We start from the raw sequence: 21984 nt of genomic DNA on the forward strand, positions 1-21984 counted from the left end.
ACCCATCAGCTCAGCCTGGTTCTGCAAAGCCACTGCTGGGGTCCTGCCCCAGCCTGGGCACCAAACCCTGTCTGGTTTCCACACTAGAGGTGTTTCCATGGCCAGGGTGTTGCAGGACTTGTTGCAGAGCCAAGAGCAGGCTCTGCACTGCAGCAGCTCAATGCTTGCTTTGCAAGCAGCCAGCCTTGAACCCGAAAAGCTCAGCGCCACATACCTCCCTGTATAGCTCAGGCACCATGTCCCTGGTCAGAACTAAGTCATATTATCACTGTTGTCCTTTGCATGCTTTTTGGGATAACTCAGCCTCATCGCTGTGAGAAGGAAAAGGAGTTTGCACCTCCTGGTTTCCAGAGCTGCCCGAGCACCGAGGCAAGATCGTGTGGTGCTTTCGGGGCACAGGACAGGCATTTACCATGCTCAGCTACATCATGAAGGTAACAGAACAATAGGGCATCCAAGAGAGAGAATGAAACCAAGCTGGACACAGCTTTTTATTGCAAATTCCAAAGTAAAAAGATGTACAGTACAAAGGAACTCAAAGTCCAGACATTGAACTCCCAGCCCGCTGCATTTCCCTGTACTCATTCCTCCTCCCTCCCATCCCCAGCTGGTCCCGTCCTCCTCCTTTCTTCCCGTAAAGCAGAGAATAAAGCAGAATAAAATGCGGGAGTGCTGGGGGAGCGAGGCTGCCGTGGGGGCCTCAGACCAACCCGTGAGCAAAGCGAGCGGCTGGATCTCACCCCGGCAGTGGGAAGCTGCCTCAGCTGGAGCAGCGCTGGCCAAGAAGGTTTTGTAGCAGCATTTTTATGGACCAGGCTGGTGCTGCGCACACCATGGTGCCCATGCTAGCTGCAAGTCTCAGATCGTTACACTCAGTCGCTAATTAAGCCTCACAACACCCCTGTGAGGTAGGTAATGAGATGCCCATTTTACAGATGGGTAGAAGTGGGACCAGAAGGCAGGTGTCCTGCTTCCCTGCACTAAGAGGAGATGATGTGTCTATTGCTGGAGACTATGCCCTTCGTGCGCATGATTATGATATGCAGTGACCTGGCAAAGGGGAAGTGATTTCTGTTTCTCTTTAACTTGACTTGTTTAGAAAACGGTTGTGTTGTTGTCCATGTTGAGGCGCGGTGCCTGGCCCTAAAAGTCACGTTTAGTGAATTAATTTGGACCTAGCAGAAGAAATAATTTCAAGGAGCTACCTCGGCCGTTTGACGAGCAACAACTCATTTCAGATCCTGGTCCCCAGCGAGGTGAGGCACGGAGCTCGCACACGACTCAGCCCTTCGGTTCCAAAGAAGTGCAAGGAGCTGGAGCTGGTGCTGGGCTGACGGGGTCGATGCAGGCGGATGCTTGCCACATCCCCACTCCGGGGCCTTTCAGCACTGCTGAGCAGCAGGACCCCGTGCTTGGGCAGCATGCGGGCTTGTGCCCCTGTGTGGGTTCAGTTCTTCATCAGCACACGTGGGGGACCCCGCTGGATTCACCCTGCTTCTGGAGCAAGCAGAGACTGGGAAGGCGATGGCGCGGCTTTGCAGCAAAGCGCCCAAGCGAGCGGTGCTGGTTGGGGTCCTTGGCACCGGCCTCAGTGCGCGTCCTGCTTGGCCGTGTGGATGCCGCGTGGCCAGCGGCACGGGGAAGGGCTTGCTGCTGGCTTGAGATCTGTTCTGGCTCCTCTTTTTAAGCAACTTTTACTGCAAACGAGAGGGGTCTTCAGGCTGAGCGCTGCAGGCTGAAGTCCTCTGGTGCCAGGGCACGCTGGACATGGGCAGCAGCAGCAGAGCCAACCCGTGTGTGGGGCGCGCTGCTGCCGGCACCTGTGGGCCCAGCCCGAATGGACGAGGGGCACCACGCTGCCCATGGCCAGGAGCCCTGTGGCCACCAAGCCACCGGTCCCCAGGGATGCACTGAGCGTGGCACAGGACTGGGAGCAAGGGCAAGCCAGGCACCGGCAGGAGCTGAGACACCAACCTCCCCCCAGCAGCATCCTACTCTGGTCTCTCTTGCACGCTTTCAACCAAAAAGCAGCCAAAAAAGAAGTATGGAAGGGAAGGAGAGTGCAACCAGGCAAATAACTGGGACACCGAGACAACCTTACCTTGTACAGTGAAAAGGGTAACGTTTATTTTATTGTCTTTTGGCTTATAGTAACGTAATTCTTAATCATGTTGGGTAAGAACATTATGAGCCACCATGCAATTTTCTAATACACTAATCTTCACTATTGATCTTTTACAGCTTTAACTTTTTTTTTTTTTGCGGCGGAAAATTAAATAATTCAAACTCGGGTGTGGCCTCTAACATCATGGTTTTATTTTATTGTTGTTGTTGTTCAACATTGGCTTCTATATTTTAAAAAAAGGTGAACAGGAAAAGTGAATAAAGCAGCTTAAATTGGTATTTCCTTTTTGCCCCTCCCCTCTGCTCTTTTTAGAACACGGTAAGAAATTAACTAAAAAGGGGAATTTTATAAATGGGGGGAGGGAAGAGAGCTACTTGTTGTAGTCTTGACTTCTTGGCTATGCCCCTTTAATTGCCAACACCACCCTCACTTTATGCCCACAACCCTGAATCTGGAATATAAATTCTGTGTACGCCTTTGAATTCAGACTTGTGTATGACACCGATGTCCTTAATGCTTTTGGACCCAAGTTTCCCTCTGTCCTTGGCTTCACCTAGTGAAGACGTACCGAAATGCAGATCCGTTATCTTCAGCACCTGTGCTGATGGCACTGCCTGCCCCGAGCAGCAAACCGAGATGAAGAACAAAGCAAAAACCCTGCAAAACTCTTCTCTGAGCAGAAGGACTTGCCTCCAGCCAAAGAACAGGTGAAGAAACTATTCGTTCCTCTTCCTTTTTAAGCCATACCGATTAACGATACCACCGGCCTCTTGCGTTTAATACAGATCTAATGTTTAAAAAAATAAATATATATACAGAGTCTGAAGGGATTTTTTCTGAAAGTAACTGAGCAGCTTAATGAAAGTGCCAGCATGAACGCTAAATGTACCAAGCTTCACCTACGAGTCAATAGCCCAGCTTAAGAACAATTATGAAGTTTAGCCAAATCTTGCATAGAAGTGGTCAACTTATTGCACATTGGAACCCAAAAATACCTACTCCTGATGTTGCAAAGATCATTTGCAATAAAGCCGTTTGTTTGTTTGTTTAAATCTATTTTTTTTTTTGGACGGTAGGGTTTTGTTTTTTCTTTGGGGGACGTTTACTGGCTATCTAAAGTCTAAGGACAACAGAAAGATATTAAAAAAATAAAAATAAACATGGACAATGGCATAAGCCAGAAGCCATTCTATTATTTTTGTAGTTCTTTGTATTTACAAAAAGGCATGCTGATAAAATAAAATGATATATTACAGTATTTATAATATTCTCTTAAAAAGTTCAACCACACTCTTCAGCTATTTTTTTTTTCTTGTGCTGTTTACAATGGAGCCTGTACATATGTATGTTTTCTCTGTTATTATACATCATATCCTAGGAGCGACTGGGGCAAGAGCTGACAGGATAGAAAAGGTTCCTTGCTGTGTGCCTGGGCGCAGCAGAACTGCTCCGGGCACGGCGATGGCTGGCCTGCGTGCTGCGAGCGGCTGACTTGGCACGGCTGTCTGCTGCGTGGCTTCCTGCGCTGCGAGCGACTCCTGGAAAACGTCTTGGGGGGGGGGGTGAGCTTACGCCAACCAGGATTCCTCCTGCCATCGACAGGTTTAGGTGTCTTCGTTTTTCCCGCTAGGATGGGTGCCCTTGGTTTTGGTCCACGGTCCAACACCGCGCTCGCGTGCGGCGCAGCCCGCGTGATGCCTGGCTGGGGTCGGCAGCGGTGCCGACCCCGGCGTCTCCTTTGGGCTGCGGCGCTGCCAACCTACCCTGTGGGGAGACCTGTGCTGGCCCTGAAGAAAAACAGCGCCCGGAGCGGTGGCTGAGAGCTGGCTAAGTCACGAGGACACCGCGAAACGTGCCGGGGGACAGTGGAGAGGCTGGGATCGCTAGGAAAACAGAAATGCTTGACCTTCTCTTCTGTGGCACTATTTACTGCTGCAGCGAGAAGACTAGGCAAGAGGTAGCTCTGATTCCTACCCACCCTGCAGGGCCTTCTTAGTTGCCAGTCCGTGAAAGCGTAAGAAATGGGAAGGAGGCGAAGGCACCTGACGCCCGGCTCGCCACCCAGCACCCCCGGGCTGGTGCTGGTCCCACCGCCCACGGGCACGCGCTGCCTTTTGCTTCCAACAAAAAAAAAAACACAAACAAAACACAACTCATGGCTACAGAAGCAAGAAAAGAAAAACAAACCCAAACCCGTGCAGCGCTGCAAAAGCCAACGGAGGAGCGGAGGAAGGGGTTGGGGCTGCTGAAAGCTGCCCGGAGCGGGGAGCCCGACGGCCGTGGGCCAGCTGCGCGCGGTGAGCGATGTCCCCTTCCCCAGGCCCGCTGTGGGGAGCGCTCCCTCCAAGCTCCCCACGTCTCTACCCGTAGAGATGCCATGCTATGGTCTTTAGCACTTATCTCCACAGGGGAAATAAAAAAAAAAAAAGTGTCTACGCTGCAGGATGGAGGCTGACTAATAATTAATATTATGCTAAATATCGCAGGATACAAATTAACTTACTGGCTGGTATTTAAGCCCTAGATTTTGGTTTTTACAGTGACAGAGTATAACGAGCCATTCTCAGGTTTTAACATCTCCCCTTGGATGAGGTCCAGAGCAGCATTTAGTTTTGTTATATTTCAGTGTGCAAAAGACGGCTGTATGGGGAAAAAAAAGACACGCTGTTAAACATACACACACACAAGTATTTCATCTGCTTGTTTCTTTTTTTTTTTTTTTCTACTGGCAGGTCTATGAAAGATTGCTAAGAACGGGTAAGTACCGGTGAAGGGCATGATTATTGTTAAAGTTTATCTCCAAATACAGTGTACGGTAGTCAGTGGAGTGCCTCGAATTTATGGCTTAACACACTGCTGTGGACAGATTACTGAGTGTCTTGTGGCTTAATGATTCCTCATGCATGGTTCCTGGTCACGGCATGCCATCATGCAAATCGTTTCTATGCATTGAACGAGCACTTTTAGTTTTGGGGAATCAGCCCGCGCTGGTTGCAGGCTGAAGGTACCCGATTACCCCATCTCCCAAACCAAGTAAAGCCCATGTAGAAAGTAGAATGCAGATAATAAATATCAAATAAACTATGACAATTAATTAAATGGCATGGGCTAAATGGGTGGTTAGTTTCTTTTTTTGTTGTTTTGCTTATTTTCACTTTTTTTTTTTGATTTTGCTGCTTAGCTAAATGCAAATCTAATTTTGCATGAACAAACCCTTTAACATCGTGACTTCTGGGTTTTCTTTCAATAATAAACAACAAAATGGGAAAATAAAATCCATTTTTGGCTGCTTTGGAAAATATATGAATCCCAGCAGCGGGTTTTGTTTCTGTGTGTGTGTGTTTTATTTTGCTTGTTTGTCCTAAGTTGCATTGACTGATGCGGAACATGCAGTATCCACCTGCCCAAACAATAGAAAATCCATTTTTTTTCCTTTTTTGTTTTTAAATGTTTGTTTACAAGGGTCCTTTAAACAGGTGGTAGGTCACTGCTTTAGATGCAACGCTGTCACATAGTAAGCAGACTATGTTTGGTATAAGATCTTCAGGTAAGTGTCTCCACAGCTGTTCTGTATTGATATATTTCATGAAGTTTGTAAACAATCTTTTCACTTGCAAATATTTTTAAATTTGTACAATTCTATTATTTTGTCTCAACACTTGGATTCCCTGACATCTTTTTGTCTTTTCGCCTTTTCTCGTCTTCCTTCCTCTGCCCGTTGTTGTTTCTCCTTCTCAGGTTTAGTCACACTGTCATAGGATGGGAGAGATGCCGTGGATGGGGTGCCTTCTTTTTTCTCCCTGTTTGTTCCTCCGTTTTCCAGTTTTGTGGGGACAGGCCTTCGGCTAACAAACCCCCGTCTGGCTAAACGAGCCCTGTAAGCCCTCTGCATAACCACTGCTGAGACTTCTTCCTGCTTACGCCGCAGCGTAGTTGTGATGGGCTCATAAGACACTTTGGAAGGGTTGGATGCCACAAATCTTTCCTCCATCTGTTGCCTCAGTATATCCAGCTCTCCACTGTCCCCCAGGACACGTTTGGTGAAGGCAAACAGGATGTCTAAACAGTGGATCCTGTCTCCACTTACCATAGGCAGGTCCATGGCAATGAGTTCAATGGTGTTGGGTTTTGGGACCCGGAGAGGATGTTCCAAAGCATCAGCAAAGTCCGCGAGCTTGCTGTACTCTATGAACTGCGTGGCGTCAGGATCGAACTTCTCCCAAATCTCGTAGAAAGTTTCGAAGTCATCCTCACTCAGCGGATCCGCACTCTCCTCTGTCGCCACACTGAAGTTCTCCAGGATGATGGCAATGTACATGTTGACCACGATCAGGAAGGAGATGATGATGTAACTCACAAAGAAAAAAATGCCCACTGAAGGGTTCCCACAATCCCCCTTAAAACCACTCCCGGGATGCTCCTTGTCTAGATCGCAGTCTGGAGGCCGGTTTAGGATTGGCAGCAGCAGGCCATCCCAGCCAGCCGATGTAGTGATCTGGAACAAGCAGATCATGCTGTTGCCAAAGGTCTCGAAGTTGAACATATCATCTATGCCGGCCTCATGCTTGACGTAGGCAAAGTTTGACATGCCGAAGATGGAGAAGATGAACATGACCAAGAACAGCAAGAGGCCGATGTTGAACAAGGCAGGCAAAGACATCATTAAGGCAAAAAGCAAGGTGCGGATTCCTTTGGCTCCTTTGATCAAACGCAGGATACGTCCAATACGAGCCAGTCGGATGACTCGGAAGAGCGTGGGTGATACAAAATACTTCTCAATGATTTCAGCCAGGAACATTCCTAAAGAAGAAGGAAAGGGACAAGAGTGACAATGGTGACGTGCAGTCTGCTTCCTCTTCTGAACCTAGGCAAGGGACTGGGAACACACAACACCTTGATTTTCAAAAGGGGTCTGTGTTTATGAGGCCTCACTTTCAGGCATCTGAGTCTTGGCTAGCTGCTCAGGCTCCCCAGACAGCTCCCCTGCATGGGGAGTAAGAGAGGTACAGCTGCAGAGTGCTTAATTCCACCTGTGTCAGGATGGATGAGCTGTTTCTTAGAGGCGTCTTGCTGCTTAACTCTGCCATGGGATTCTAGACAACACATTCAGGTTATGGGCTCTGTTTTGAAGATGCTTAAACACACATAAGACAAATCTTATTTCAAGCAGCAGCCAAATCTCGATTTAAGTTTTATACTGCAGGACAGCCTCTAAGTTCTGATTTTGTTTTGTCAGTATGCCTGGGCACAGCTGCGTCCAGCCAGGTCTTTAAGCAACCCTGTAATATTTGTGAGGTTTCCAGTGTTTTACAGACTAGCTGCTAAAACCAAAAACCTGTTGGAGGAAACTGGTTGATTCAACAGAACTGAAAACAAGAGTGCAAATCACATGCTGATGTAGGAAGCACTGCAATGCTATTTTCAGTGGTTAGTAAGCATTATAACATTCCAACGAGGTGAGTAAAATTTCTGTTTTTAAAGACAGGGAGAATAATTGTTAAGTGTTTTACTCCATACAACTGGAAATGAATGCCAGAATAGAGGAAGGTGCATGAGTCAGGATTTCAAGCTACCAAACTCTGCTACAGTCTCTTCACATGGCTAAAAAGAGAAGCCAGAAGTCCTGGTACCTATACATCCTCTTCAACGACAAGAATGTGCCTTACTCTGCAAACACCAGGAAAAACAGCCTAGCACTCACAGTCTTCTAAGTTGCATTGCACTTACTTACCCACAATGGACAGAATCACAACCACGAAGTCAAAAATGTTCCACCCGATGGTGAAATAATAGTGCCGCAAGGCGAACATCTTCAGCACACACTCACAGGTGAAGAAGATGACAAACACCAGGTTGATCCAGTAAAGGATGTCCTCCATCTGCTTGCTTTGTGTGTCTGTCTCCACCATCATGGTCACCATGTTGAGGCAGATGAGCATCATGATGACTATATCAAAAGCTTGCTGAGTGACAAAGTCAAAGACAGCTCCCTGAATACGGTTCTGTGCAAACGGGGAGAGACAATGATCCAAAAAGGTTTGAACATAAAATCTAGTGTTAGTCAGCAAGTTGTCTTCATGTTGGTAACAACGTGCATGAGGACAATTTTTCAGAATCCTTTAAGGCTTTCAAGGCACCCTCTAGCCACAAATCAATTTGTTTACAGGAAAGGTAGGAAAATGTTACTATTTATATCAAAAATGGACTACCAGAACCCTACCAGCAGCGCATATCTCGCTCTTTGTTGGGAGCAAAGGCAGAGTGATGCAATTTCATTCACAGCTGGAGAAAGCAGCCAGGTCCCCCTTGCAGTGGTGGCTCCGAATGCAGGGTGCATGAACTAACATCACTTATTTTGCATCCTGGCAGTGGTCAGGCAGGATGACTTGTCCATAGCATTACCTAAGAGACTCACCATCCAAAGCCTTTCACAAGGCAGGGAAATGTGCTTAGGTCTCGCTCAATGTAACCCACATGGCTGGCTGACTGTCCAGGAACCTACTCACTAATGCCAGGCAGTCTCCCCCTCTCTATGCACAGCCTCTTAGCCACAGCATTTTCAGATTGTTTTGTTGATTCAAGTGAGCCAACTGATTAACATCAACCACAGCTGTAGCATTTTAACCTTTCTCAGATCATACCTGGATTATAATGACAAGAACATGGTGATGTGCACTCCAGCCTGAGTTAGAACAAAGGCTGCTTTTGGAGCTGAAACTCCTTTGAAAGTCTATTCTGCAGTTCCCTTTATAACATACTCACCAGAGGTCGGGGAATAGGCTTTTGAGGCTTCTTTGAGCCCAGTTTTTTCATGGCATTATAGTACTTCTTTTGTTCTTCTGTCATGAAAATATCTTGACCTCCAAAGTAAAGGGGCAAAGGAAAACTGGTTACAATCAGCTCATGCACCAGAAGAGAAAGGAATAACATGCTAACTAAGTCATGAGGATACCTGCCATATGGGAAGTTGGTGGCAGCTATTTTAGACAGAAATAACTTATACTAATACCCAAGATGTACTGATTTTCCTTTAAAGAAAATGGAATATTTTTTCCTATGAATAACCCACTTTATTGCGCTATATCCTTCCCCATCCTCTCTATCTCATTTGTGATAAAGAGGTAGCAGAGGTGTCAGGTTTTTTTCTAAAATGGAGGCCATTTAGCAGGGTATTCCATACACACAAATCCTTAGCTTGACTTCCAAAGAAGAAAAGCACTATTACAGAGAGAGATTGAAAATGACAGTGGCAAGGAGGACATCTTACTTCCAGTCTATATATTTCAGTCAAGGAAAAACAAATAAGGAAACAAAACAACAAAAGAAATGCAGGTGGATTTATTCTAGGGAAAAGTTCCAATCTAGCTAGAGTTTTACATAAAGCTTTGGGTCACCTCGTACTCTCTGAGCCTGTTCTTCTAGTCCCAGTGGGGCTGGGTAGGGAGTGACACACTAAGAGCTCACAGTGCTTCTGCTCTAGGAGGGGTGACTTGTGCCAGGAGCTCAAGGTCCTGGGCCCTAATATGCAGAAAAACCCCATCGGCTTGAATTATCAACATTCCTCAAATGGGTCTCAGCTCCCCTACTAATAAGCAAATACTTATCTTTTTCTTTTGTTGATTGAAGTTGTCAATGATGACACCAATGAACAAATTCAGGGTGAAAAAGGAGCCGAAGATGATGAAGATAACAAAATATATGTACATGTAAATGTTGTCCTCGTACTTGGGTTGCTCTTCTTGCTGCAAGGGAGAAGAGAAATAAATGCCACTGCAAAGACATCATACAAATATAGTCAAAATGAGATCTTGTTTCTTTAAAAGTTTCCTTTTTGTCTAAAGACAGCTTTCCTGTAATTTTCTACACCTTTTTAACTGTAATTCTGTGCTGAGGGAAGGTCCCCATTCTTCCCCACAGCACTCTACCTCCCACCTGTCTCAGAAGCACAGCTCAGCATCAGCCAGGATGAGGTCAGTGCTCCTGTATTAGGCATACACAGTATACAGTAATTTATAAATCACAAAGGAAATGATCACTTTAATGACAAGCACTGTCAAAGTGAAGGCATCGTTCTTTCTTTTTAAGACGGGAGTATAAATCCATCGGTTTATCAAAAAGGGAAAAACATTTTTACGCTGTCTTAACATTGTCGTGCTGTTTGCTTCCAGCCTTGCACCCAGTGCAGGACAAGAAAATTCATTCAAAAATATTTTCTTACAAAACCAAGGAAAGAGAATAAAAAGAAGAAAAAATGAAGTATTTGCATGGTTCCAGCATGTAAGAACAAGAAAAGTGCCTGAAGAAAGAGGTCCAACATAGAGAGAATATCAAAAATTCAGTCACTTGGGTACTTGTTGATGAAGTGACGAAGGTTCATTGAGGCTAATTCTAGCTAATCCCCCCATAATATATTCTGATGATGAAAAATATAGCTTCATTGTATTCCTTTTTTCAGTGTATTTCTAGTCCACCAGGAGTTTCCCTGCCTCTAAAGCAACCAGGGGACTGCCCTTTTGGGGATTTGCTTGAGCATCTTTTATCTCACCACAGTAGCAGCAGCAAACGAAAAGTCACAGCATGAAATCCATTACATAAGCATAGTTCTACAATTTTTGCTGTTGACTTTAAGCAAAATAGCAGTGTGAACTACTGGAAGGCGAGCTTGTGAGTGGTCATGCACTTTACCTTTCTGGAATCTACTGCTGCGTACATGATGTCCATCCAGCCCTTGAAAGTAGCCTAGCAAAGGAAACACACATTCTCTCAGAAATCACCTGAAGTAAAGATGTACAAGCCTGCTTTGTGCCAGCTATGTCAGGGATTCCCTGGCCCCTGTCACCTCCCTTTATAAGTAACTTTAATATTACTTAAATATTTATCTTTTCATTTAATCTAAATGTGCAGGTTTACTGTCAGCTCATGGATGATTTGGTAGGCTCTTTTAAAGAGTGGAGCTGGGGCCACCCGCTGTGCTGGGAGCCCCACATCAATCAGGCAAAGGGATGAAAGCTAAAATGGGGATTTTTCTTCCAGAACCAGACCCGGGTGGATTTATTTAGTGCAATGCTGTATTTCATGGAGAGTGGGAAGCAATCCAAACGCAGAGTACACTAGAAAAATCTTGTGTTTCCCACTAATAGGGAGGCAATGAAGGCAAAACTTACAACTTGCAGGAGAGCCAGGTATCCTGCCCCAACGTTGTCAAAGTTAATTTTCACATTCTTCCATCGAATCTCAGTGGAGTTGGGTGGCATCAGGGCTTCGCAGTCTGTCTTGTTGTTAACAATATCTATTTCAAAGCGCTCCTCGGATGTTTCATTAAAGCAGTAATGATATTTCCCGGCAAACAGGTTAACCCCCATAATGCTGAAAATCAGCCAGAAGATAAGGCAGACCAACAACACATTCATAATGGAAGGGATAGCGCCAACCAAGGCATTGACAACCACCTGTGTTGGAAGGGGTGGGAAAAAGTTTCAGTACAAAACACAAGGCAGGAGACAGCAAGCATTAATACAGCTCTTTTTGGGGGGGGGAATAGGAGGTAAGGCCACTGACAGATCTGTGGCATTTACTCCACGCAGAAGTTGGCAGTGAACTTATTCCAAGCGGTAAAAAATTCAGCTTAAAAGCCACCTACTGAAGCTCTGTTTTTAAAATAAAACAGGCCAGCTTATTAGATTTGCTGGGTTTGGTTTTGGATTTGTTACTTCTTTCAGTAAACAACAAATATTTTAAATCATTTTAGTTGCCAAAAGGGAGAGGGGGCGTTACTGAGTGAGGCTCAAACTCTCTTCTCGGTCTCAAATAGGCTCCTAACTACAATTTTCTCAGAGCCAAGCCTGAGGATGCTTTTGCTCACGGATTTGATGGGTCTTAGCAGCCAGTGGCCCTTACGGCCATTCCCCACTTTCAAACAAGGCTGTTATCACTTCGGCGCCTGCCTCCTGCTCCCACCGAGGTCACCAGCAAACTGCGTGACGCTGACTTCGATGGGAACGGGACCAAGCCCCGAATTGCTCTGTTAGGACTAAGCAGTGAGTTGCTGTAAACATCAAGATCATATTGGTGACTAAGCAAGGCCAATCATGTCGTCTCAGGCAGACAGCTGAGCATGCAGCTATGCAGGCTCAAGAAGACAGAAAAGCCATGTTCCTTCCTCCAAACTGCAGCAAACACGGCAGGGAGTGGGAATGGATTTGGTCAGAGCTTGTGTCTTCCACCATCTCCTAATTTTAGTGCTCGCGGTTTGGGAGCACCATGTCCCTAAGCATCCCTGGCCAACACATGACAAAATTTAAGCTACCAGACTTTTAATAGAGTTAGGTCAGCAGGATATTAAATCTTTGATGATGGTCTCCTAATTTAGATTCCTCTAATAGATGAACGGCAGCTAAACTGTTTTTACCCCTGCACCTTAGCTTTGAAAGACTTCTCGACACAGGGCGATCCAGGAGCCCTCAGAAAGCAGCACCTGAGCTGCTGCTGGCCCTGCCACTTCTCCAGGCCACGGCCAGGCGTCCCCTCTCCTTGTACGAGATCTGTTTGCAGGATGCAATCGCCACACGTGTGCTAAGCTCTGCAGCTAGCGCCTGTCCTCCATCCTAGTAAGCATGAAGGAAAACTGAAGAAAGCAGTGATCTGGACAATGAGCAGCATTGCAGCAATTAGTAAATGACATCCTGAACTCATCGCTGTGTCCACAGGGAGTTCTGAAGGCAAAGATTTGAGGCAGGCCCTGCAGACAGGCTCTGTACATAACAATGCCTTTGCTTACATTCCCCCTTCATCCAAATAGGATGCTTCGCTGTTGCACACTGACACAACAGCAGCACGCCTTTTTGTTCTAAAATCCTTCAGCTATTGGCATGCCGGTCAATTCCAGCTCGTCACAAGAAGCAAAAGTGTTATATCCTCCTGAAATACAGTCACTTACAGGACGTTAAATTTATACAGCATTCAAAAAGATCCGAGCGAAGGAACATGGCTTTTGTGTGCAGACTGTACATTGGCAATTGACAAAAATGCATGCATGTTTCATAGCATTACTGTCAAACTTCCTGAATAATTTAAGAGCAGAGCAAGCTCTTTAAAATGCAGATTACTATGGAGTAGAGAAAAGCAAAGAACTACATTTTATGTTTCCTTTGCAAAGGCATTTCAGATCTCTATTCTCTGGCTTAGAAGAATTGTTCTGGTTGTACAGGGCAGCAACACTTGTCTTAAAGTCAAAATAAAGGAAAAATAATTGGGTTTAGGTAACTAACAGGGTCACTGATTAGCAGTCATAATTCTGGATCAATTTTGCTGTCATGAAAATCCCCCGCTTTAAGCATAAGAATTTCCTGACTGTGTATTATAAATCACAGCTTCTCTCCAGCATGGCTTTCAAATAGCTTTTAATACCTACACGCTTAGTGCTGGGTCTTTTCCTTTGTGATCACACTACCCTTTTTCCTGACACTCACCATAAACTACTGTGTAGCAATACACTAGCAAAAACGACCACGTGCTTTAGTGGCACTGAAATTAATTAGAGCTGCACTGACAATCTGCTAGGGGCAAAACAATTCCACCTCGAGAAAATTGGTCCAGGTGCACACAGCCTGCTGCCCCAGCATTATTGGTCTGGGGAGAGATTTGTATGAAGGAAAAGGGACTCAGGTGCCCGACAGGGCGACAAAGCTCAGGTTGAGGAGGGGACAAGGAGCAGGACACAGCCGGCAAAAGCTCTAGCTTCATGCCGATGGAAGAATTGTCGTCCTTTGGTACCCTCTTACATAATAAAGTTTAGCAATAAGCTAACAGAGCCTGACACAAAATAAAGAATAACGTATCAGGGAAGAGACAATCTTCTTTGGACTTATTATTATATCGTTTGCTTCTATCACTTCCTACAGAATCTGAGAATTCCTGATTAGTTTGTGGCCTATTTCACGCTGCACTTTGCACTCAATTACATTACAGCAAATCCAAAGGAAATCAGAATGATCCAGGGGGAATCACTCCAGTCAGACCCTGCAGTAAAACTGCAAATGCAATTTCTTTTTTTTTTATATGTAATATAATCTTATCTCTTGTAATATCTCTAGTTGTGATCTAACTGGGATTTAGCAAAAAGACCTAAATTATTGTTCTAAGAACAAGTGGGAAACCCATTCATATGACATACCTTTTACTTACAGTATAACATACAATTATTATTTTTTGCCTATTCTTAGGAGACTATTTCAATCCCAAATGGAAAAAAAAACACCCAAATACTGAATATTAGTGGCAAAGTAACAAGACACTGAAATAATTTCAAATCCCCAAGACAGTGGTGCTGTCTAAGAATTTGAGGAAAGCTTGTTAAGTTCAATGCTTTGCTTGTGCTTCGTTGCTAGTGTCACAGTGACAGGACAGGGGACCGTAAAAGCATGGTAAAGGGGAGGGAGTGGAAAGGAAAAGCTTCACTACCAGACAAGGCTTCCAGTCACCACCAGACTGGACCGAGAACAACAAGGTGCAACAAGAGGAATTAAACCAAAGCCTTTTTTTTTTCAAACAGCTGAGCTCTCCACCGGTCCCTTCCTGAAGGCCTGGGTTATCCAAGAAAGGAAGCAGCCTTTTACCCCCGTGCAGGCAGATTGGATTTTTTAAAACCCCCTCAGAGATTCTTGCGATCGAATTCCAGCAGCGGCCAACACCGAGAGGGGGTGGAGACCCTGAGGTGGTTCAAATTCTGCTTCTTTGCACCTGGTGATTCTCCCTAGATAGAAGAGTTACAGCTGAGAAGCCCCCTCGGATGCTAGAGGTCAAAGCCAGGCTAAATGAGAACAGCCAAGTGTTAACATATTCTACAAATGGCATGTGGCTTGGGCCGGTAATTAATGTAATGAGGCAGCTGGATGCATCTCCCTTTCTTAAGAGGGGAGTGTGCAGCAGTGGGCAGGGTGAGGGGACATCGACGGTAAAGGTGATCGAGTCAGCAGCTGCATCATGGTTCTGTTGGGAATTTGTCTTTCCACCAGTTTGATCAGTTCTAGCATGCTTAAAAAAAACCGCTCCACGGGCATGCAGAAGGATCAGCTGCTAATGGCATCTTACCCTCATCCCCTCAAATCGGGACAACGCTCTTAAAGGCCTCAAAGCTCTTAGTGTCCTAAGGGACTTTATGGCACCTAGTTCCGAGTAGCCCAGGGCATTAGCTACAAGGCTGACTAAAGAGACCTACACAGAAAATAGAAAAAAAGAAAAAGAAAGAAAGAAAGAAAGGAAAAAAAAAAAGAAAAAGAAGAAAAAAAAAAGAAAAAAAAAAAGGTTCCAGACTGTTAGAACAAATCCCCTAGCACTGATTGCCCAGCCCCGGCTGCCAGCCTGGGCGGCCCCCATAGATAAATACCGAAGACATGACACCAGCTGCCTACTTCACTTGACTGAAACGACCTGGAAGGAAATAATGCGGTTGAGAAAGGCATAAGAAAAGAACATAGGGGAAAGATAAGTGAAAGAGAGGCAGAGACACACAGACGGAGAAGGGGGCTGTCGGAAGGAAGAGCCCAAACGGATGACAAAAACCTTACCCTCGCCCTTTACTGTCTGCAGGATCCCAGCGGCTCCCATTAAATTAAGCCAGACAAATTTTAAAGGTACCTATGAGAAAGAATACAGATAAATACACACACTGCACAACCTGCGCTCAACTCGTACAGCAAGCCACCTTGCTCGTGCTGAGCGGCAGCATTTCCTCCACGGCAATGGCCTTCGGGGACAGGACGCGTGCCTGAGAGTCTGCTTCGGTCAGAACACCTCTGGAAAGCGTGAACACTGAGCCCAGAGTGCGGGGTCAGCATCTAGGGCAGCTGAGCGCAGCTCGTCTTGCCTTAAAACCCAAGAGCAGGGTGTGTGTTTTCTGCTTGTACCAGAGCAGCTGCCTGCTTGAAGCTGCAGTGACATTTGTGAGCATCTTTGAGGGACGGTGAGGTTAGATAAGCACATCTTACTGATGGGCAAACTACAGCAATTAGTGGTTGCTCAGGCTCATACACCAAAATTATGACAAAGCTGGGGCCAGGCTTCTTTATACCAGTTTTCAGTGCCGTAACCACAAAGACAACCTGTTTTCTTTAGCAGCCCGGAATCAGTTTTAGGCTCGATGCTTGCAAATTACCGAATATCCTTAGCCCACCGGGACTGCGGGCAGCCCAGAGTCCCGCAGGATTAACCAAAAGCTTGAAAGCACAGGGCCATCTACTTTTTGAACTGGCACGTGCATTTAGGGCAGTAGTCCAATTGCCATGCGAGCCACTGGAAAACTCTTTGGATTAGATGACAAAAGACTTGGCCATATGTAAACAGCATCTACAGACACCATTTCATCAGCATCCCACTATCTTCCATTTTTGGCTAGTATCACGGTACAGACACAGATAAGAACAGATATGTCAACCTTGTTTTAAAGAAAAAAAAAAAGACATCAATATACAGTAACAAATAATGGAAAAACATGAGACCTCCTACAACAGGTGTGGGTTTTTGTTTTGTTTAAATCTTAATTCCCAGAATAGGACACTTCCTATTTATCCTTCTTTTAAAAAAAAAAAAAAAAACAAAATAAAATACTAACATGAAATTAATTGCAGGGATGATCTTTATAAAACCACATATATTCCAGGAAAATTTCAGGACCAGATTTCAAATGGATAAACATGCAGAGGAATTTCTGTTCTCTGTTCTGGACTTCCTTCCTCAGTTGTGACAATCCCCTTCTCACCTGACATACGAGAGACAAAACCAGGGACTCAGATGTAAAGCTACATTTGCACAGTCTGGTCTAAAGAACCATCCTTGGGGATTATGGGTAGCAAAAGACTCTATGGGCCAAGCACATATTTCCTCATCCACCATCAGTACATGATCTCTACCCATCACAGCTTTCCAAGAATGGCTAATGCTGCCCAGGCAGCAGCACAGGAACATGTTTTCAGTCTCTCTGGTAGAGGGATGTTTGGAAGAATTACAAAATTTGCTTGTGGTTGCAGGACACAGATATTTAATATTTATTATTTAACTGCTTGTGCACGTGCTTAGTGCTTTTTTTCTGTCTTCAGATTTGCACCAAAATAAGTGCACAAAATGAAAGCCACAATATATGGCAACATGGCTCATCGTTTTTTTCCATGTGGCTTCTTTTTTTTTTTTTTTTTGGGATTTTGAAGTTACACTGATGAAAAAAAAAATATGCCAGGGGCATCCCAACGGTTTACAACAAAGCCCTTGTGAAACAAACCCAGCCTGCCAGGGAAGGGACCAAGGGCAATGCAACACTGGTACGCTCCTGGTGCCCTGAAGTTTACCTATTTCAAAGATAAGATTTGAAAGAATGGACTCTGTTTGAAACACTGGGGTTGCACAGAACTTTGAGGACATGCAAATTATGCTGGAAACAAGCAGAATGGAAAGTCTTCCAAGGAATCACCTGCAGGACAGACTAACGGTGAGACCTCGGTCTCAGGCAGGGCTGCACAAGCAGCAGCAGCAATTGGCAGAAGCTCAAATCAACCTGGCCCACGAAGCAAAAGTTTCAGTCAACTTTGAGGAGGACAGTTACATACAGGCACAACATCTATAGGACTTTGGTGGAATCCTGAAACCTATCAGGATTCAGTTCCCAAATTTTGAAATACTCGTGGCATTTGGAGGTGTGGGCTACGAGGTCCATATACACAGCGTGCATATGGAACTGCAGCGTTTTATTCCCTAATTATAATACAAGGTACAGGCTTCACTGAATCCTCACTTTTAGAGCTTCTTCCCTTTAGGATAATGCCTCGTTCCTGAGTGTGAACCTAACAAAACAGCAGGAAAATGTCTAAAGGCTGTTTCAGCTTTCATTGGGTCTTTTCAGTATTATTCTCTCGGGACAGTCCAACAGAAGACACAGCAGGCACCGATGTCAGACAAAAGGAATCCCAGATTGACTGAAAAGCAGAAGCCTTCATTATTACCCAGAAAAAGACTTTGTCTTCATAAATACACCCAGCAAGCTTTGGGAATCAGAGGAGGAGAGTTATTTGACAATGCTATCAAACCTGAAAAATAACATTCAAGAGCGTTGTTATGATGCAAAGGCTTATTCTCTGTTAGTTACGGCTGCCATCATGTGACTTCACTCAACCCCCATCTACATCACATTAGAAAACTTGAAAAAAAAAAGTTTAGCAGTTACAGGATACTATGCAGAGATGAGACTTTGTTGAGTAATATTCAGCCTTGGTTCATTATTTTAACATCAACTTATTCTATAGCTTTTGCATCTCTAGTCCTCATTTCAGATTTTTCTGCAGACAAAAATGTGCAATTTTCCCATCTATGATACCAAGCAAAGAGAGCAATTTCTCCTAAAGTACTGTAAATTCAGGTTCCTCACGTTTATCACTGGTGCTGCACTTGTTCATTCCCTGTCAATCTATTACCTGACCAGGTACTTTAGAAGACAAGGAAACTTTTGTTGCTTAGCTGCTGGTCTTCTTTTTAATACAGTACCCCAAAGAATTTCGTTTTCTGAAACACTCTCCTCAAAGTGGTACAGAAGAATAGGTGGTAGCTAGCATTAGTTTTCATGTCAGCATTTGTACTTCATCTTAAGGCAGTGAAAGAGATATTTTCAGAAAAGAAGAGTTACTTCTTCAAGATGTGTGTTAGCAGGAAAGGTGTTAAGGGGATCAGAGAGGACTTTTTAAAGAAATATATACATATACATATATATAAAGTCAGTTTTCCACAGGAAATGTAGACATCTTGAGTCACTTCTGCCCCTGAATTCCAAGGATAGTTCCTCCACCTACTCAGAAATATTTCCAGAGTGATAATGTCGCTGAACAGCAACTTGGCATAAGTGAATCATATTCAAAATGTTCCTTTTCTCCCAACAAGAGGTTTGGAAATTTTTTAGTTTTTTTTTTTTCTTTATACTTTCTCTTGGGGCACTCACTAGGATGCCGCTTCACAACTGGATGTGATGAACTGTTTTAATCCAAGCACTTGGGATCCTAAAATTCCCCCCACCTTCTCCAAATTCTTAGGACTTCAGTTCCTGTTTGGAAGGCTTTGCCTCATCATCCTCCCTTTCTTAAAAATACAAGCAAAGGACTAGAGAAAGGAGGTGTCACCTAGGAATACCAGGTCTGCACCAGTTCTTCCACTGCTAGCACCTGTCAGGAGCTCAACATGCCAGCAGGCCTCTTAGAAACAGTTTCACAAGAGCGAAAAAGCCAAGGGCTGGAAAACCCAGGTGTATTTCTGCAGGCTCGTTAGAACCTGCACAGCAGAAATCCACAGTTGCATAGGAAATGCCAGCAAAACTCAAAGGGCTCAAAGTTTTTATCCTCCATTGTGCTTTGGAAACTTACAGATATCTGGGTAAATCCTCATCAAATACATGATTCAGTTAGGACATTTCTCATGAGAAAACATTACCCCAGCATTCTCCTAGCTAACATTTTTTTCCAAATAGAAATAATGGGGAGAGGATACATACAGCCACAATGAGGAAATCCAGCCAGCACCAGGCATTAGTGAAGAACTTGACGAATCCATAGGCGCACCATTTCAGCAACATCTCCAGGATGAAAATGTAAGTGAAGACCTTGTCCGCATACTCCAGGATGGTCCGGATGGTTTTCCTCTGTTCTATGTAAATATCCTCAAAAGCCTGGGAAATAACCAGGTACCCCTGTCATTACATCAGAGTTGTTCCACAGTTCACTGTGGTAATCCAGAAGGTTATTCAAACAATACTGAGAGGAGCAGGGGAATTACATTTCTTACACAGTGCAATTTATCTGTTATAGTAGTTGCACCACTGCAACAACACCCCCCCCCCCCCAAAAAAAAAAAAAAAAAAAAACCTCCCCTGAATAAATAACCCTACAAAGCTAGGTTTACATGAGAACATTTTTGCCTTTTAGGGATCTGAGCGAAATCCTTTATCTCTAAGTGCTCAGCACCCAGTATCACACTCCAGTAACATACAGACAGGTTTTTATCTGCTGCTTGGCACTCAACAAATCCAAACTGGCTAAGTTCCTCGGAAATCACGCTGTTAGTAATTATGAAAAATATGCATGTAAAAAATGTAATTATGAAAAATATGCATGTAAAAAATGCCCAGCTATTGCTGTGGGATACTAATTGTTGTGAACTTCTGTCCACTTGTGAGTAACGCATGCTGTGGTTGTTTGCTGTATAACCCTCTGTGTACTGTGTGAAAACGGACAAACACACAGTGATTATTTGTGTAACATCAGGAGCTCAAGAAGCTCTGCAAAGACAAGAAAGTGAAGAAAGGAAAGCGTAATTATCCCTGTTTGGTAGAGTGGACATGAGACACAGATACAGGTTGATTGTCAGAAATCATCACGTTTCTAGTCAAACTACCATCAGAATCCAGATTTCCAGGATTTCTGTCTTCATTCTTAAATTAAACAATACAAATTCATCAAGAAGGGCTTCTGTACAGTACCTACCACAATGGAGCTGTGTTGTCTTCCAAGTAAGAATCATCATAGCTTTCTTTTTCACCAAATTTCCTATACAGTTTTCCCAAGTACTCGTCCCCTAGTTTAACACCATTGGGCTACAAGTATTTCTGTATTTTACTTACCAGAGCACCACTGCTCAGTAGGATCATAAAGATGATGAAAGTCTCAAACCAGTTATGTTCCACAATCAGAAAACACGTCTTCCTCAAGGTCCACCAAGACTTTCCCAGCCCTTCCTCAATATTGACCTGACAACATTTACAGCGCTGCATGCAACCTGGAATGGACATAGTGCACAAAGGAATATGAGCCCCAGATTTTGTCAGGTAACAGATGAGAAAATGGAAGAATGAAAAATTGTCAGTGCCAAGAAGTGATTTAGATGCCAATAATATTAAGCAGGCTGAGTTTCAGTTTAAATGCTGTATATTATTGAGGTTTTATGATTACTTTCACCACTTCTGTATCTGGGCACCTGAATTAACATGGATTCGGGAACAGATTAAGCTAGTTATATTTGGTGAGGTATCCATGCACTTGACAGGACAGGAACGGAGAACTTGCTGATAAAATAACCTTGAACCATTTAAAATATGCTTGCCATGGGAATACTTGTAACGGATCAGTTGCTGAAAGACATTGAGGCCAGTGACAGAAGGGGGGGAAGGGAAAAAAGAAAAAAAAGAAGCAGATTTCTCTACTTTCTAAGTACTTAAGGCATTAACTGTACAAAAAAGCCAACCTTCCCTACTGGTAGGTCATCTAGATCCTTGCAATGGCAACTACATTTCCAAGGCCTTCACCTTGCAAATTCTTCTAGATCAGTTTACCTGTGACGCAGAGTCTAAGAAGACTCTCAAAACAGGCTAAAAATACCCATCCCCAGCCCAGATTCACACCCAACCTTAAGGTAAGCTTCCAGTAGACACAGGGACCAGTAACAGCTCACAGGCTTCTTTCTACACTCAACTTACCTTCTGTGAAACACGCATCTGGGTCCAGATACTCCTCTGGGGCCTCCACAGGGACTTCTTCCACCTCAGGTTTTATATCAATGGTGCTACCTTCAGAGGAGCTGGTATCATCCAGTTTCTTGAACACAAAATAAAGACCATTCCAACCTATAGTTATTACCCATCAAATATTGAACCTCTTGATGACTCAGCAATTCATTCACTGTATTTACTATAAAGAAAGTTGTTTCCTCACTTCACCTCATAAAGATCCTGACCCAGCTCACATCTTATGTTAACAGGACAGACAGACAGCTTATTCACTTGGTCTCTTTAATCTTATATCTAAATTTACTAGGTAAATGTAGAAGTATGGGTGGCT

The 21984-nt window shown here is 44.3% G+C and overlaps 1 protein-coding gene across 5 annotated transcripts in view; it reads right to left on the reverse strand.

The window, feature by feature from the left end:
- Nucleotides 1–2105: 2105 nt before the first annotated feature.
- The window catches only part of SCN8A (sodium voltage-gated channel alpha subunit 8), a 59870-nt gene continuing 39991 nt past the window's right edge, over nucleotides 2106–21984 (reverse strand). For 4 of the 5 annotated variants that reach the window (XM_083814165.1, XM_083814166.1, XM_083814168.1 and 1 more), the window contains 10 exons: nucleotides 21624–21741; nucleotides 20772–20926; nucleotides 19647–19820; nucleotides 15215–15337; nucleotides 11290–11574; nucleotides 10811–10864; nucleotides 9730–9867; nucleotides 8888–8992; nucleotides 7857–8127; nucleotides 2106–6925 (listed from right to left, as the gene is read on the reverse strand). In XM_083814165.1, the coding sequence (XP_083670291.1) occupies nucleotides 5778–6925; nucleotides 7857–8127; nucleotides 8888–8992; nucleotides 9730–9867; nucleotides 10811–10864; nucleotides 11290–11574; nucleotides 15215–15337; nucleotides 19647–19820; nucleotides 20772–20926; nucleotides 21624–21741 (2571 nt within the window). In that variant the 3' untranslated portion in view covers nucleotides 2106–5777. Of the gene's footprint in view, nucleotides 6926–7856; nucleotides 8128–8887; nucleotides 8993–9725; nucleotides 9868–10810; nucleotides 10865–11289; nucleotides 11575–15214; nucleotides 15338–19646; nucleotides 19821–20771; nucleotides 20927–21623; nucleotides 21742–21984 lie in introns of all 5 variants that reach the window. The other variant, XM_083814169.1, reaches the window with a different exon arrangement.

This window comes from Anser anser, assembly GCF_964211835.1.
Source record: "Anser anser genome assembly, chromosome: 30".
Taxonomy (NCBI): domain Eukaryota; kingdom Metazoa; phylum Chordata; class Aves; order Anseriformes; family Anatidae; genus Anser; species Anser anser.